The following is a 16,826-nucleotide window of genomic DNA, read 5'->3' as shown; positions in this document are numbered from 1 at the left end:
AGGGCCCCTGCAGGGAGTGTCCTGAAAGCCTTTTGGCCCCTTGGGGTCTGGGCACGGAGGTGAGGAGGCAATGTAGCCAGTGTGGGATTCAACAATCATTTACCTATCCACGTTGTGGTTTGTTTTTTTATGTGTTTATGTTGGACATTTTTGCACATGGACTTTATTACAAATTTTTTTAGTCACATGTTATTTATTTCTTCATTGTGTTATTGTATTTGCGGTGCTCAGTAATCCATTCATTTGGTGTTGCTGTGCGTTTATATCACCATTTCCTCTTTTATACTAGCCGTACTCTATATATGTTTGCCACATTTATTGATGGTATTTCTAAGGTCACTTATTAGTCGGTTTATGTCACATGGCCTTTGTTGCACATTGTGGTGACTCTTTAGTCGCACGGTCACAATGTTTGGCCGCGCTGTGCGTTGTTATTGTCATTCTTCTGTGATAAGTGGTTTGTTCACTTTTCATATTAAGCTCTTCATTTTGTATTTTTCACATTTTGCTCCACTTTCTCATCAGTTGTATTCACGTTATGTCATGTATGTTATGACGGACTCCTATGTCCCACTATTACTGGGATTTAGTTCATATTTTATTTCTCCCGGATCATTTCCATGCGTTTTGCCCGCGGTCACAATTTATTGTCTGTTACACCCTGTGGTCCTCATTTTGTACTTTTATGATTTCACCTTTCCCTTCTCTCCCATATTCCTTCATTTACTGATGATGTTCTGGCGTATTCTCTGTTGTCTTCTCATCTCATGATTTGTATTGGAATATCTGCGGCATTATTGTGATTAGCGCAGCATCAATGTTCTGTCTGTTGTCTGTTACTAGTGGTATAGCTGGGTGTGCGCTGCGTCCCAATAGTCCCATCTTTTCTAGTAGCAGCGAAAAACGTTTTTTACATATTTCTTACCCCCCATAACATTACTGTGTATATCTTTGACTCCTGACAACTATCCAAAAAAAGAAGGAGAAAAGGGAGGGGGGAGGGGAAGAAAGTAACACAACACCTCCCTAGAGTAGTCACTTGTATAATAGCATCAACTACAACGACATCCCAGCTATGAGGAGATGACTCCCAGTCACCATAGAGCCACAGGATAATACACCTGGGCCAGCCCGTCAAATACTTTGGGGGTATCAAAAAAGTAGGCCCAGCCAGTCATTGGAAGGCAGGTCTAAGGGGGTAAATATAGATAAAACAATCTAATATCTTATTCATCCCAACAATTTCAAAAAGGTATCTTACCAAAAACTGTTTATATTGGTGCTTAATTGATGGAACAAACGCACTTGTCCGGCGAGGAGACGACCACAACCGCAAAAGGGCACAGAATAAGGATTGTGCCACAAGGATCATAAATCTGATAACCTGTAGGGATTACCAGCCCTGAAAGAATGGCACTGGGCGGCTGTGAACCGAGACCTATGTAGTGCCCCAGGCGCGGTACGTCTGTGTCGTGATGTGTGACGTCACTGCGTCCGGCCATCAGTGATGACACCGGCGTGCTATGGCCATTCATGCTACATCACAGGCCTGCACAGGGAGGGACAGAAGGTCCCTACCAAGCCACGGACGTTTGGACCCTAACAAGGATACACAAGAGACACCACGGGCACCCGGCCGCACATCAGGCCCAACCAAACGGCTTATCAGCCCAGTGAAAAAACAAGGGAGCAATAGAGGGTCCAGACCCCAGAGGCCAGGAGGGGAAACAGCAGCAGGATGCATACACATATAAAGATTGATAATCATACAGCAATGTGCTGCAACAGCGTAGTATACAGAGATATCAACAAAATAAATATCATAATAAAGGTTACAAAATGGACATAAGTTATAGCAAGGCTGGGAACTACATCAGTAGGGGAAGTAGCACACACAGCTGCAATGATTCCCACAATATAGGCACTGTATTTAAACAGTAACTTGAAGAAATTTACAGAAATATAAAGAGTTCACGGAAAGGACAGAATTATAAAGGGATGACGGAAATGACAGAATTATAAAGGGATTGTAGAAATGACAGAATTATAAAGGGATCACGGAAATGACAGAATTATAAAGGGATGACGGAAATGACAGAATTATAAAGGGATGACGGAAATGACAGAATTATAAAGGGTTCACGGAAATGACAGAATTATAAAGGGATGACGGAAATGACAGAATTATAAAGGGATGACGGAAATGACAGAATTATAAAGGGATCACGGAAATGACAGAATTATAAAGGGTTCCTGGAAATGACAGAATTATAAAGGGATCACGGAAATGACAGAATTATAAAGGGATGACGGAAATGACAGAATTATAAAGGGATGACGGAAATGACAGAATTATAAAAGGATGACGGAAATGACAGAATTATAAAGGGATCACGGAAATGACAGAATTATAAAGGGATCACAGAATTGACAGAATTATAAAGGGATCACAGAAATGACAGAATTATAAAGGGATCACGGAAACGCAGTATATCATAATATGTTCCTAGGAAGATTACTTACGTCTTTGAAGCCCAAATTTCTTACAAAATAGCAATGGAGGTCACTCAAAAAAGAATCCCTAATAATTGCTATAAATATCAGATACATTCAGTTCAATCGAAAATGGATCCAAAATTTAACTCAGGGTAAAGCTTGGCGTAAGCAATTCTGATGTCATTACATATGACAGGACAAACAGTCCCACTGTGCTAGTGAGAATAATAAGTACCTGCTGACATCCCAAGAACATCAGAAAAAACAGATGGAGGGACATTGGGAGGAGGAGCTGTGAGGTCAGTGTGATGTCATAGGATTCTCTGACTCTGGATGGAGGGACATTGGGGGAGGGGCAGTGAGGTCAGTGTGATGTCATAGGACATATAGACTGTAGATGGAGGGACATTTGGATGGGGAGACTTGATGGGTCTTCTATATGAGGCTCTCATGCAAACCAAATCCTAGTTCCTGGGTGCGTCCTACCTCTCCTAGACTGAAGAGTGAACTTTGACCTTTACCATCCAGAAATCTGTCCGGAATCTGTGGAAGTAAGCTGTCATGTGATCAGGTGACGTGCGGAGGAACGGAGTGTAAATAGCAGACAATTGTCTCCAGAGCCCCTAATGGTGGGGATGGATTTGGCGGCGTGCTGGTGCCAAGTTTCCTCCCCCCAGGGTCACTTCAGGTGTGGAGAAAAGCTGTGTAAGAGGATATGGAGGAGAGATGAGGAGGAGATCCAGGAATCAGGAGAAAGGTCAGGGCAAGCAACAGACGAGCGCATCCAAGAGACCAAGCCGGGGTCACTACACAGAAAATCAATCCAAGGAAACAACAGGCAGGACGAGGAATAGCAAGAAGGAGCTGAGAGACAAATGAGAATATTGCTCAGCCAATGGGAGATGATCTCAGCATGACTTCCATCATGAAGGAGATGAGGGGGAGGGGAGGAAGTCACTGAAGGTGACCATAGATCCATGGAAATTCAGCTGGTTCAGCAGGGATCGCTCACATTTCCATCCATGTGTGGCCACTGCCGGATAAAAGCCACTCCCCCAGCGGCTGCAGCCAATAGCTTCAGTGCTGATCTGTGTATTCTGAGAGTGGAGGAGTCCCCCCATTGTCAGAATACAAGAGTGCAGCGGGGAGGATTCCCCCCTCCACCTCCAATGTGTGGATGGGGGAATCACTTCAGTTTTTATGGTCATCCCGCTGGCTGAACGATAAAACTGAACCATGTAGGCCAGCTTTGGGAGCAAATATATTATCATCAACTCCTCCCCCTGAAGGGGATAATCTGGGTTCCCACACTATATATGTGTGTATCATCATCTGCTGGAGATAAAAGACGTCACAGTGACTATGGAGGAAGAGGACAGACATGACTATGGAGGAAGAGGACGGACATGACGGGGGGTTACTGGGTGTAAATAGAACATAACATCTTATTACCTCCTCTGCTGCCACTTCCAGGAACGTCTCCTCTCAGCTTCGCTTCCACACTGAAAGTCTTGTCTGTACCTGACATCACTTCCTGTCTGTCCCTGACATCACTTCCTGTCTTCCATAGAGACTTCCTGTCTGGGTAGAAGTGAGATCCCCACCTTGTGGAGCTCAGAGGAACTGCAGCCCCGAGAAGCGTCTGGTAGTGTGACCCCGGCCTTGTGCTGGGTGTGTATGGACTGTAGATCCTTATAGAGGGGTCACCTCCACTCCCACCAAGGGGGACAGAAATATATGACTGCTCGGGGGAGGGATTTTGGCTCCTTTGATTTTGCAGTAACATTGATTGCAGATTTAGTCCTGTAGAACATCTGGTATATGGATACAAAGCCCCCCAGCTGGGAGTAAAGGGTGGAAATGGCTGGTGACCCCCAGATTTGAGCAATGATGTCATCACTATAAATGGATAAAACCCGCGCTATGTGTAACTAGACTCTGCCTCGACCGCCATTCCAGCAGGAGCTCCGCCTCTAAATACACACTCAGGGAGGAGAGAAAGGGGAACCCGACATCATGTGACACCTTTTATTACATGGAAATACGAAAATCAACGGGACTAATGCAATCACATTTACTGCAAAATCAAAGGGGCTACCAGACACTTCTCAGGGCTGCAGTTCCTCTGAGCTCCACAAGGTGGGGATCTCACTTCTACCCAGACAGGAAGTCTCTATGGAAGACCGGAAGTGATGTCAGGTACAGGCAGGAAGTGATGTTAGGTACAGACAGGAAGTTCCATGAATGAGGAAGTAGAGAGGAGACATTCCTGGATCTGGCAGCAGAGGAGGTAATACGTAGATGAACCCCTTCAGGGGGAGGAGTTGATGATAATATATTTGCTCCCAAAGCTGGCCTACATGGTTCAGTTTTATTGTTCAGCCAGCGGGATGACCATAAAAACTGAAGTGATTCCCCCATCCACACATTGGAGGTGGATGGGGGAATCCTCCCCGCTGCACTCTTGTATCCTGACAATGGGGGGACTCCTCCGCTCTCAGAATACACGGATCAGCACTGAAGCTATTGGCTGCAGCCGCTGGGGGAGTGGCTTTTATCCGGCAGTGGCCACACATGGATGGAAATGTGAGCGATCCCTGCTGAACCAGCTGAATTTCCATGGATCTATGGTCACCTTCAGTGACTTCCTCCCCTCCCCCTCATCTCCTTCATGATGGAAGTCATGCTGAGATCATCTCCCATTGGCTGAGCAATATTCTCATTTGTCTCTCAGCTCCTTCTTGCTATTCCTCGTCCTGCCTGTTGTTTCCTTGGATTGATTTTCTGTGTAGTGACCCCGGCTTGGTCTCTTGGATGCGCTTGTCTGTTGCTTGCCCTGACCTTTCTCCTGATTCCTGGATCTCCTCCTCATCTCTCCTCCATATCCTCTTACACAGCTTTTCTCCACACCTGCAGTGACCCTGGGGGGTGAAAACATCACACTGACCTGACAACTCCTCCCCCCAATGTCCCTCCATCCAGAGTCAGAGAATCCTATGACATCACACTGACCTCACAGCTCCTCCCAATGTCCCTCCATCCAGAGTCAAAGAATCCTATGACATCACACTGACCTCACAGCTCCTCCCAATGTCCCTCCATCCAGAGTCAAAGAATCCTATGACATCACACTGACCTCACAGCTCCTCCTCCCAATGTCCCTCCATCCAGAGTCAGAGAATCCTATGACATCACACTGACCTCACAGCTCCTCCTCCCAATGTCCCTCCATCCAGAGTCAGAGAATCCTATGACATCACACTGACCTCACAGCTCCTCCTCCCAATGTCCCTCCATCCAGAGTCAGAGAATCCTATGACATCACACTGACCTCACAGCTCCTCCTCCCAATGTCCCTCCATCCAGAGTCAGAGAATCCTATGACATCACACTGACCTCACAGCTCCTCCTCCCAATGTCCCTCCATCCAGAGTCAGAGAATCCTATGACATCACACTGACCTCACCGCTCCTCCTCCCAATGTCCCTCCATCCAGAGTCAGAGAATCCTATGACATCACACTGACCTCACAGCTCCTCCCAATGTCCCTCCATCCAGAGTCAAAGAATCCTATGACATCACACTGACCTCACAGCTCCTCCTCCCAATGTCCCTCCATCCAGAGTCAGAGAATCCTATGACATCACACTGACCTCACAGCTCCTCCTCCCAATGTCCCTCCATCCAGAGTCAGAGAATCCTATGACATCACACTGACCTCACAGCTCCTCCCCCAATGTCCCTCCATCCAGAGTCAGAGAATCCTATGACATCACACTGACCTCACAGCTCCTCCCCCCAATGTCCCTCCATCCAGAGTCAGAGAATCCTATGACATCACACTGACCTCACAGCTCCTCCTCCCAATGTCCCTCCATCTGGCATTTTTCTGATGCTCTTAGGATGTGGGGGCCCCTTGGTATCCTCACATGTAAAGTGGGACTGTTGGTCCTGCGTTGTATGTAATGACATCAGAATGCTGCAACAAGCCTATACCCTGCGTAGTGTGGGGGTCCTGTGGGGGGGAATTATACCTCAGCCTGAAGTGGGGCTTTAATAAAATGGAGACCTGAATGGAGAGGTGAGGAGGATTCTGGGAATATCATTTGATGTGACTATTTGTGTTCAGATGTAGAGTTTTCCTCCTGTGAAGTCTGGAGATCATATGACATCACATTGCCTCCACCTCCCTCCCTGATAGAAGAGAGAAAGAAGAAGAAGATTCTAGAAGTCACCAGAGAGATCACTGAGCTGCTGACAGGAGAGGTGAGCGGTGCCGGGAATTCTGGGACATTCTCCAGTAACAGACAAGGGATGTGTCTGGATGGTGACTGTATCATTGTGTGTGTCAGGTTCCTATAAGGTGTCAGGGTGTCACTGTCTATTTCTCCATGGAGGAGTGGGAGTATTTAGAAGGACACAAGGATCTCTACAAGGACGTCATGATGGACAATCAGCCGCCCCTCACATCACCGGGTAAGAGGAGACTTTATTGTAAAGGAGAGAGCAGTACGGAGGATCCACCTAGATCCCCCATCATCTGATAAACACATAGAAACAATGGATTCAGTCAGTGTGTGTGTTTCCTACAGATGGATCCAGTCATGGGAACCCACCAGAGAGATGTCCCCGTCCTCTGTATTCCCGGGATTCCACACAGGAAGGTCACACCATCCCTCACCATCATCAGGTAGATGAGGAACAATCACTGATAGTATCATTAGGATCTGTACATTATCTGCATTGTTACCATTGATGGCATTTTTATTATATATTCAGAGTGGAAACCTGAGAGATCCTAAAGTTGAGGTTAAAGAAGAGATAAAAGAGGAGGAGGATGAGGATGGGGGGATGGAGGAGTCAGAGCTTCTAAAAGAACACAAAGATCTGTACCAGGACACCATGGTGGAGTCATCCAGCTACAGGAACCCACCAGAGAGATGTCCCCGTCCTCTGTATTCCCGGGATTCCACACAGGAAGGTCACACCATCCCTCACCATCATCAGGTAGATGATGACAATTATTGGTAGTTGTGATTTATACACAGCATGTTTGTTACAATGAATGTTTTATTATATCTTTCAGAGTGGAATCCTCGGGGATGATAATATTGATGTTAAAGAAGAGTATAAAGAGGAGGATGAGGAGTATGGAGTGATGGAGGAGTTTTCAGAAGGACACAAGTATATGATGGAGCCACCTAATACCAGGAACCCACCAGAGAGCTGTCCCCGTCCTCTGTATTCCCGGGATTCCACACAGGAAGGTCACACCATCCCTCACTATTACAAGGTTGGTGGGATGGAGAATCTAGAACATGGACTTGTAGAGACTATGGGCTCCAATCACAAAGCGGTATCTTCCCGTATCCCAGTATGTAGTAAGATGCTGCATTCTGTTTCTTAGTAGTGAAGCCTGCGGGGAATTTACCACTAATGTCAATAGCAACACTTGTAAATAGCTTGTTAAGGAGAGGGCAGCCGTCAGTGTCCCCAACAACCAGTAAACAAGGAGCGGACGGTCACCAAGTTCCCCGCTGACAGCTGTGACAGGTCTGGTATGGGTTTTGAATGAAACCCCGATGCCAAAATAATAAAAAAAGTTGTGGGTTCCCCTTCAAAATCAATACCAGACCCTTAGTGAGTGCCCACCTTCCTCCTGAACCATACCAGGCCACATACCCTCAACATGGGGTGGGTGCTTCAGGTCAGGAGGGCTCTGCCACCCCTCAAAAGCACCTTGTTTCCATGTCGATGGGGAAAAGGGTCCCTTCCCCACATCCCTGGGCACTGGTTGTGGGGGGCTCTGGGTGGTGGGCTTATTGGAATCTGGAAGCCACCTTTAACATGGAGGCCCCCAGATCCTTCCCCCCCACAATGTGAATGAGTATAGAGTACATAGTACCCCTATTCATTCACCAAAAAAGGGTAAAAAAACACTGGAATAAATTTTTGACAAAACAAAAATAAAGAAAAATATCCCCCTGATGTAGATCCATCGATGATCCAATCACAATACTCGCTGTCATCGCTGACTCAAAGAAAAAACAAAGCTCCCCTCCTGCTGTCTGACAGCTCCGTCGCCTCCCACTTCTGAAAAAACTGAGGAGTTCTACCACCCTGTGACATCACTGGGTGGCCTTGCCCTCTTGTGACGTCACCAATACAACATGCCCCAGTCAGTGACGTCACCAATACAACATGCCCCGGTCAGTGATGTCACCGAGTGGCACCGCCCCTTAGTATATTTAGTGGCAGGAGGCAGCAGAGCTGTCAGACAGAGGGGAGTCTTCATTGGGAGCGGAGCTTTTCTTTCCGAGTCAGCGGTGACAGCGAGCATCGTGATTGATGATGGATCTACACCGGGGGGACATTTTGCTTTATTTTGTTTTTTTAAAAAAGGATTTGTCAAAAACTGTCTTATATTTTTTGGGGTGAATAATTAGGGGTACCATGTACCCCATACTCATTCACATGGGGTGAGGGATCTGAGGGCCCCCTTGTTAAATTTCTTAAGTCCTCTGCCTGCAAACCCCCACAGCAACTAGCCTGGATTGTGGGGAAGAGTCCCTTGTCTCCATCAACATGGACAAGGTGCTCTGGGGGAGCAAAGCCCCCCTGCCCCAGAACATCCACTCCATGTTAAGGGCACGTGGCCTGGTATGTTTCAGGAGGGGGGGTCACTTGCTCATCCCCCCTTTTCCTGACCTTCCAGGCTACATGCTCAGATAGGGGTCTGATATGTATTTCTTTCATTTTGGCATGGGGTCCCCCTCAAAATCCATACCAGACCCGAGGGGGGGACTCCACGCCATTTTCTTAATATTTCATTGCCGGTAATTATTTTTTTAAGATTTATTGGTTAGGACGTGGCGGCGGCTGCTCGCTCCCTAACAACCATGTTGTTTACTGGTTGTTAAGGATGCCTCCTCGATCCGCTACAGTCCGGCTTCCGTCCCCTACACTCCACCAAAACCGCCTTACTCAAACTCTCCAACGACCTGCTAACCGCCAAAGCTAATAGCCACTACTCAGTGCTCCTACTCCTTGACCTCTCTGCGGCCTTTGACACAGTTGACCACCCCCTCCTCCTGAAAAAACTACACTCCCTCGGCCTCAGAGATTCTGCTCTCTCCTGGCTCTCATCCTACCTGTCACAACGCTCTTTCAGCGTTACCTATAATGCTACCACCTCCCCCTCACTCCCCCTCTCTGTTGGGGTCCCTCAAGGCTCTGTCCTCGGGCCCCTTCTCTTCTCCATCTACACCTCCTCCCTTGACCAACTCATACACTCTCACGGCTTCAACTACCACCTCTATGCCGACGACACGCAAATCTATATCTCAACCCCCCACCTCACCCCCTCGATCTCCGCCCGAATCACCCACCTACTGAGCGACATATCAGACTGGATGTCGCTCCACTTCCTTAAACTGAACCTATCCAAAACCGAATTTCTTGTTTTCCTCCCAGCCCAGACACCACCCCCCCATTGACTTCTCCATCATGTCCAACAACGCCACCATCAAACTCGCCCCGCAGGCCAGAGTACTTGGTGTCATTCTGGACTCCAACCTATCCTTCCAGCCCCAAGTCCAATCTTTAACAAACTCGTGCAGACTCCACCTCCGCAACATGCAGACTCCACCTCCGCAACATGCAGACTCCGCCTCCGCAACATGCAGACTCCACCTTCGCAACATCGCCAAAATCTGCACGTTCCTAACCCCAGAAACCACTAAACAGCTCATCCACTCCCTCATCATATCACGACTCGACTACTGCAACTCCCTCCTCACTGGCCTGCCTCGCCGCTGGCTATCCCCGCTTCAGTCCATCCTGAATACGGCTGCCAGACTCATTCACCTTTCCAACCGCTCTGTGTCCGCCACCCCCCTCTGTCAATCCCTCCACTGGCCTCCACTCAGTGTCCTCCACCCCCCTCTGCCAATCCCTCCACTGGCTTCCGATTGCGCAACGGATCAAATTCAAAATCCTAACACTGACGTACAAAGCCGTCCACCATACTGCCCCGAACTACATCACTGACCTAATATCCAAGTACCGCCCAACACGTACACTCCGTTCCTCACAAGACCTCCTTCTCTCTAGTTCCCTGGTCTCCTCCTCCCATGCCCGCCTCCAGGACTTCTCCAGGGTGTCACCCATCCTCTGGAACTCCCTGCCCCAACCCATCAGAATATCACCTACTTTCCTCTCCTTTAGGTGCACCCTGAAAACTCATCTCTTCAGGGAAGCCTACCCCACCCCCTGCTAACTTGCCAACCTCCTCCACTCTTCCTACCACTCCATCCCCCACAGCGATCTCCTCCTGTGCCACCATCCCCTCCCTCCTAGATTGTAAGCTGGAAAGAGCAGGGCCCTCAATCCCCTCATGTTTTGCATTGTATTGGTATTGTTCTGTCACATGTTCTGTCCCCCTTTGTAATGTACAGCGCTGAGCAAACTATTGGCGCTTTATAAATACTGTATAATAATAATAATGCCAGCGGCCGCCCACTCTTTCCCAAGCAGTACACATTTCCTGAATGCCGCATGTCTCCACCACTAATTAATGACCGCATGCATTTCATTCTTTATTTCCTTCTGTGAATGTAACGCCTGTTCATGCGGTATTTACTGAGCGTGTTCAGTGTTTGTGGTCAATACCGCAACACGGGATAGGAAATGGACAGTTTCAGGATGGCATGCGGTATTTAGGGGAAATGTACCGACATATCACATGTGATCTGCTTCTGTGAAGGGAGACAATGTGTGGATTTTGTGTGTGATGTCACAATCATAAATCTTACATTTTACAGATGATATTTTCTCTCATTTCCTTGATTTAGAGTGGAGATCCAATCGATATAGAATTTGAGGTGAAAGCAGAAGAAGAAGCGGCGTATGTGAGGGATGATCAGCAGTCTATGGAGGAGGATGGAATAACGGGGACATTTATAGAGGAGGACACTCCTACAGAGATCAGCACAGGTGGGTCATGAACACTAAATCCATTCCTCCACCCATACTGCTCACTGATTGGTCCAGAGTAGGGCGGGGACTGGGTGATATCAGCCTGTAATCCCCTGGTCACTTTCCTGAGCTGTGTTCCCCGTCCTGTATTCCTGGATTTCTCTCGGATAATCTTCCTTCTCTGTGCTGCAGACACAATTTATGTCTCTAGACTGGATTTATGGAGGTTCTGGGGTTCAGCTGGCAGCAAAATGATGATTTTTCCTATAAGCATTGCATAATGTAGGCACCCAGGACTGTGACTGGGGTCTCCTGCCTTGTGCCTGACTCTTCCAGGGGACCTTCTCTGTTATCTGCTGGCTGTGCCGGGTGGAGGGATATGTCTGTAGTGTCTCAGACCCAAGTCACTGAGTGCAGTCTCAGGAGATGGGAGGCAGCGGTGTGGGATCTCTGCAACTTGTCTACAGTAAACAATTAAGCTTCCACTGATTACTGAACACCAATATTATGAGACCTGACCCCTGCACTATATACTCTATGTTGTACATTACACATTCCTGACCCCTGCACTATATACTCTATGTTGTACATTACATACTCCTGACCCCCGCACTATATACTCTATGTTGTACATTACATACTCCTGACCCCCGCACTATATACTCTATGTTGTACATTACATCCTCCTGACCCCCGCACTATATACTCTATGTTGTACATTACATCCTCCTGACCCCTGCACTATATACTCTATGTTGTACATTACATCCTCCTGACTTCAGCACTATATACTCTACATTGTACATTGCATACTCCTGAACCCTGCACTATATACTCTATGTTGTACATTACATACTCCTGACCCCTGCACTATATACTCTGTTGTACATTACATACTCCTGACCCCTGCACTATATACTCTATGTTGTACATTACATACTCCTGACCCCTGCACTATATACTCTGTTGTACATTACATACTCCTGACCCCTGCACTATATACTCTATGTTGTACATTCCATACTCCTGACCCCTGCACTATATACTCTATGCTGTACATTACATCCTCCTGACCCCTGCACTATATACTCTATGTTGTACATTACACACTCCTGACCCCTGCACTATATACTCTATGTTGTACATTACACACTCCTGACCCCTGCACTATATACTCTGTTGTACATTACATACTCCTGACCCCTGCACTATATACTCTATGTTGTACATTACATACTCCTGACCCCTGCACTATATACTCTATATTGTACATTACATACTCCTGACCCCTGCACTATATACTCTATGTTGTACATTACATACTCCTGACCCCTGCACTATATACACTATATTGTACATTACATACTCCTGACCCCTGCACTATATACACTATATTGTACATTACATACTCCTGACCCCTGCACTATATACTCCATGTTGTACATTACATACTCCTGACCCCTGCACTATATACTCCATGTTGTACAGTCCATAGTCCTGACTTCTGCTCTCCCCCTCCCCCCACTGCTATATATACACATAATATGGATTCTCTTTTGTTACACCCATTTCCTCCCAGCTGGACATTTTATATCGGATGATGTGATTGGAGCACAGACTTTTACATGGTGATAATAATGTGATAACATCCTCCAACTTTGGACCCTTAAACAGAAAGTGATAATGAGGGAGGAGTCAATACCCCAATGATGGTGGTCTTCAGGATCAGTCCAGTCTTCATCTTGGTTGTTCTCCCCCCATCCTCACTCTCTGACCTCTGGTGGGGCTCAGCCCCGCTGTTCTTCATGACTAAATCATGGACTAAATAAGGAAGTGCAGTACTTCTTGTGTTGGGAAGATGGCGATGAGTGATAGAGGGGGTGGGGACCCTCGTCCTGTAATCCCCTCATCACTGTCCCTCCTATAAAAGACAGTTCTGGTTGTTTCCTCACTCTCTGACTAAGGTCCATGAATAAAGAAATGACCTGGTAGGAGATCAGAGGAGCCATTTCCTAGTTCCCTTGAGGGTGGAATTGTAAGCTCCTCAGAGACCAAGCTGCCTGATGTGGGCGGAGTCTTAGTTTGGGGGAACCAATCAGCTCCTGTCTAGTAATCCTCTTTTTCTTTGTATTTTAGTCCATGGCTGGGAGATGAGGAAAACCTCCGAGGATTGTCTCACTTTGTCTCCAGACTGGAAAGTAGAAGATGAGGACATCACACAGTATAGTCCAGGAGAAAACCCAGCTCCCTCCAATGTCCATCCGGCACCACCCAGTGTAGATGGACCATCGGATTCCTCGTATCCTGAGGAACCTGAGTGTGGGAAATGTTTTTCAGAGAAGTCCGATCTTTGCAGATATCAGAAATCTCACACAGGGGAAAAGCTGAATTCCTGTTCTGAGTGCGGGAAATGTTTTTCACTTAAATCCAGTCTTTGCAGACATCAGAAATATCATACGGGGAAAAAGCTGTATTCCTGTTCTGAGTGCGGGAAATGTTTTTCAAGTTTGTCCAGTCTATTCACACATCATAGATCTCACACCGGGGAGAAGCCATATTCCTGTCCTGAGTGTGGGAAATGTTTTTCATACAAGTCTGTTCTTTGCAGACATCAGAAAGCTCACACGGGAAAGAAGTCGTATTCCTGTTCTGTGTGCGGGAAATGTTTTTCACAGAAGTCCAATCTTTACAGACATCAGAGATGTCACATGGGGGAGAAGCCATATTCCTGTCCTGAGTGCGAGAAATGTTTTTCAAGTAAATCCAGTCTGTACACACATCAGCGATCTCACACAGGGGAGAAGCTGTATTCCTGTGCTGAGTGCGGGAAATGTTTTTCATATAAGTCCGTTCTTTGCAGGCATCAGAAATCTCACATGGGGAAGAAGCCGAATTCCTGTTCTGTGTGCGGGAAATGTTTTTCACAGAAGTCCAATCTTTACACACATCTGAGAACTCACACGGGGGAGAAGCCGTATTCCTGTCCTGATTGTGGGAAATGTTTTTCAAATAAGTCTCATCTTCACGCACATCAGAGATCTCACACGGGGGAGAAGCCGTATTCCTGTCCTGAGTGCGGGAAATGTTTTTCACGGAAGTCCAATCTTTACACACATCAGAGATCTCACACAGGGGAGAAGCCATTTTCCTGTCCTGAGTGCGGTAAATGTTTTTCAAATAAGCCCCATCTTCACACACATCAGAGATCTCACACAGGGGAGAAGCCGTATTCCTGTTCTGAGTGTGGGAAATGTTTTTCATGGAAGTGCATTCTTTCCAGACATCAGAGATCTCACATGGGGGAGAAGCCACTTTCCTGTCCTGAGTGAGGGAATTGTTCCTCACTGGAGTCCTGTCTTCCTGTACATCAGGGATCCCACACAACCCTGGAGGTGTATTAGTGCCTTGAGTGTGGGAAATGTCTTCTAGATGAATGTTGCTGGACATCCCAGCTCTCATGTGGGCAAGAAGCACACCCTGATATACACCTCAGATATTCTCCATGGCTGATCTTCATCATGGAAGAAACAGTTCATAAGGAGATCAGAGGCCCCCAAAGACATGGATGAAGTGTGGGATCGGGTCGGCCATTGATGGCAGGAGAAGAATAAAAATCGAATCCTGACCTATGAGTACATTTTGTTGTGGGAGATTTCACAAACACTTGGAGGTCTATTTAAAAAAACATCATTTGAAGGAATGTGAGGAGCCTTCATCCAGCTGTGACAAGTTTTGGCCATGTTCTTATTTCATATGATCATTGGCTCCATCTAGTGGCCATAATGTCATTTTCATTTAACCCTTCCTGTCCAGAACAATTTTCAGCTTTCTGTGCTCTCACACTTCCAATGACAATTACTCAGGAATGTAACATTGTACTATATGACATTTGTATCATTTTTCACACAAATTGTGCTTTCTTTTGGTGGAATTTATTCCTCTCTGGGATTTTATTTTTATGCTATAAAAGACCAAACATTAAAATAAAACTAAAATAATGTTTTCTTAGTTTCTGTTATAAAATGTTGCAAACAAGTAACTGCTTCATTTCTTTGGTTTCTTTCTCTTGGAATTCCCTTTTCTGGTTTTCAAAGATCTATACTCTCCTTCCTAACCTCAGAGCAGACCTTTGTATTGTCCTCCTCCTCCTCTCCTTCCTAACCTCAGAGCAGACCTTTGGATTGTCCTCCTCCTCTCCTTCCTAACCTCAGAGCAGACCTGTCAGGAATGGACTGGCCAGTAATGGTGGGACTCACCTGCCTTGTGGGCTGCAGTACCAGGGCTGGCCAGCGGGTGCTCCCAGCAATCAGAGACTCAACCCTGCAGCCAGCCAAACACCTGAAACTGCTTATGCAGGTGTATTTAAGTGATGGCCAGACCTGCAGTCTTGGCCTTGGTGTGTGTGTTTTTCCTGGGCCCTGTATCTTGTTCCTGCATTCCTGTTCCTGTCTCTGTCTGATTCGTTGCTGACCCTGCCTGATTCCGGACCTCTGCTGACTTCTCCTGTTTCATCCCTGGCTTGTGACCCCGACCATTCTCTGCCTGACCCCCTGTTCCTACCTGCCCGATTGTTATTGACCCGGCCTGCCTGACGACGTTTGCATTGTATATATTGTTATCTGTGGGTGGTTTGGTTTGTTTGCACTGTGTTATGTTTTAGTATTGCACTGCTTTTATGTTTGTATTGTTAGTCTTTAATAAATTGTCTTATTGTTTATAACATATCTGAAGCCTGTGTTTCCCTGCGTCAGTCACATACCTCTGGTCACACCCTGGAGCCCTGACATTACACCAAGGCCAATCCTGACCAGAAGTGGCTGCACAGGGAAGCCATCTTGGCTTGTTGCTGGGAAGGATGGATCTTGATGAGGTTGCGTATTTATCTCTGCTAGTGTTCGATGACAGAGAATATGCTTATCAGACTCTGAAGGAGTATACCCGGGATGAACTGCTAGAATGTATACGGATCGCTCATGTTCTAGTAGATCAGGGCACAGAATTCTCTGAGGTGCAACCTTTGATTCAGGTTTGTGTAGAGTTGGTTTCTTCTGGTACCCCCGAATGCAGGGATGAATTTTTGCCGCCATTTAGTGCAGACCAGGTAGAGTCCCTGGTATGGTTATTAGAGGATGATGTGGATTGCTTCTTGGAGCATTATGCTGCATGTTCACCACAGGTATTAAGGGATTGTATAAACGCAGTGCAGTCTTTGGTCAGACAGGCTTTGTGTAAGCTGAGCTTTGTTCAACCCCTACTGCAGACATGGACAGACTTGTTGCACCCAGCCTCAGTCAACTTGCAAAAACCCAGTCCTGCTTCTAATCTATTTCTTCAAAGCTCTATTCCTGCTTTCC

General features: G+C 46.8%; 1 protein-coding gene across 1 annotated transcript in view; it reads left to right on the top strand.

Annotated features, from left to right (window-relative positions):
* Positions 1 to 15,470, top strand: part of LOC149461961 (uncharacterized) — a 71,396-nt gene extending 55,926 nt beyond the window's left edge. Inside the window, exon 2 of the mRNA XM_089677685.1 lies at positions 13,810 to 15,470. Within this exon, the coding sequence (XP_089533811.1) occupies positions 13,810 to 14,801 (992 nt within the window). The 3' untranslated portion in view covers positions 14,802 to 15,470. The remainder of the gene's footprint in view (positions 1 to 13,809) is intronic.
* The last annotated feature ends 1,356 nt before the right edge of the window (positions 15,471 to 16,826 follow it).

Source organism: Staurois parvus, unplaced genomic scaffold, assembly GCF_062004578.1.
Source record: "Staurois parvus isolate SC_StPar_1 unplaced genomic scaffold, SC_StPar_1.0 ptg000191l, whole genome shotgun sequence".
Lineage (NCBI taxonomy): Eukaryota > Metazoa > Chordata > Amphibia > Anura > Ranidae > Staurois > Staurois parvus.
The sequence above is the reverse complement of the archived record's forward strand: the minus strand, read 5'-3'. Positions and strand labels throughout refer to the sequence as shown.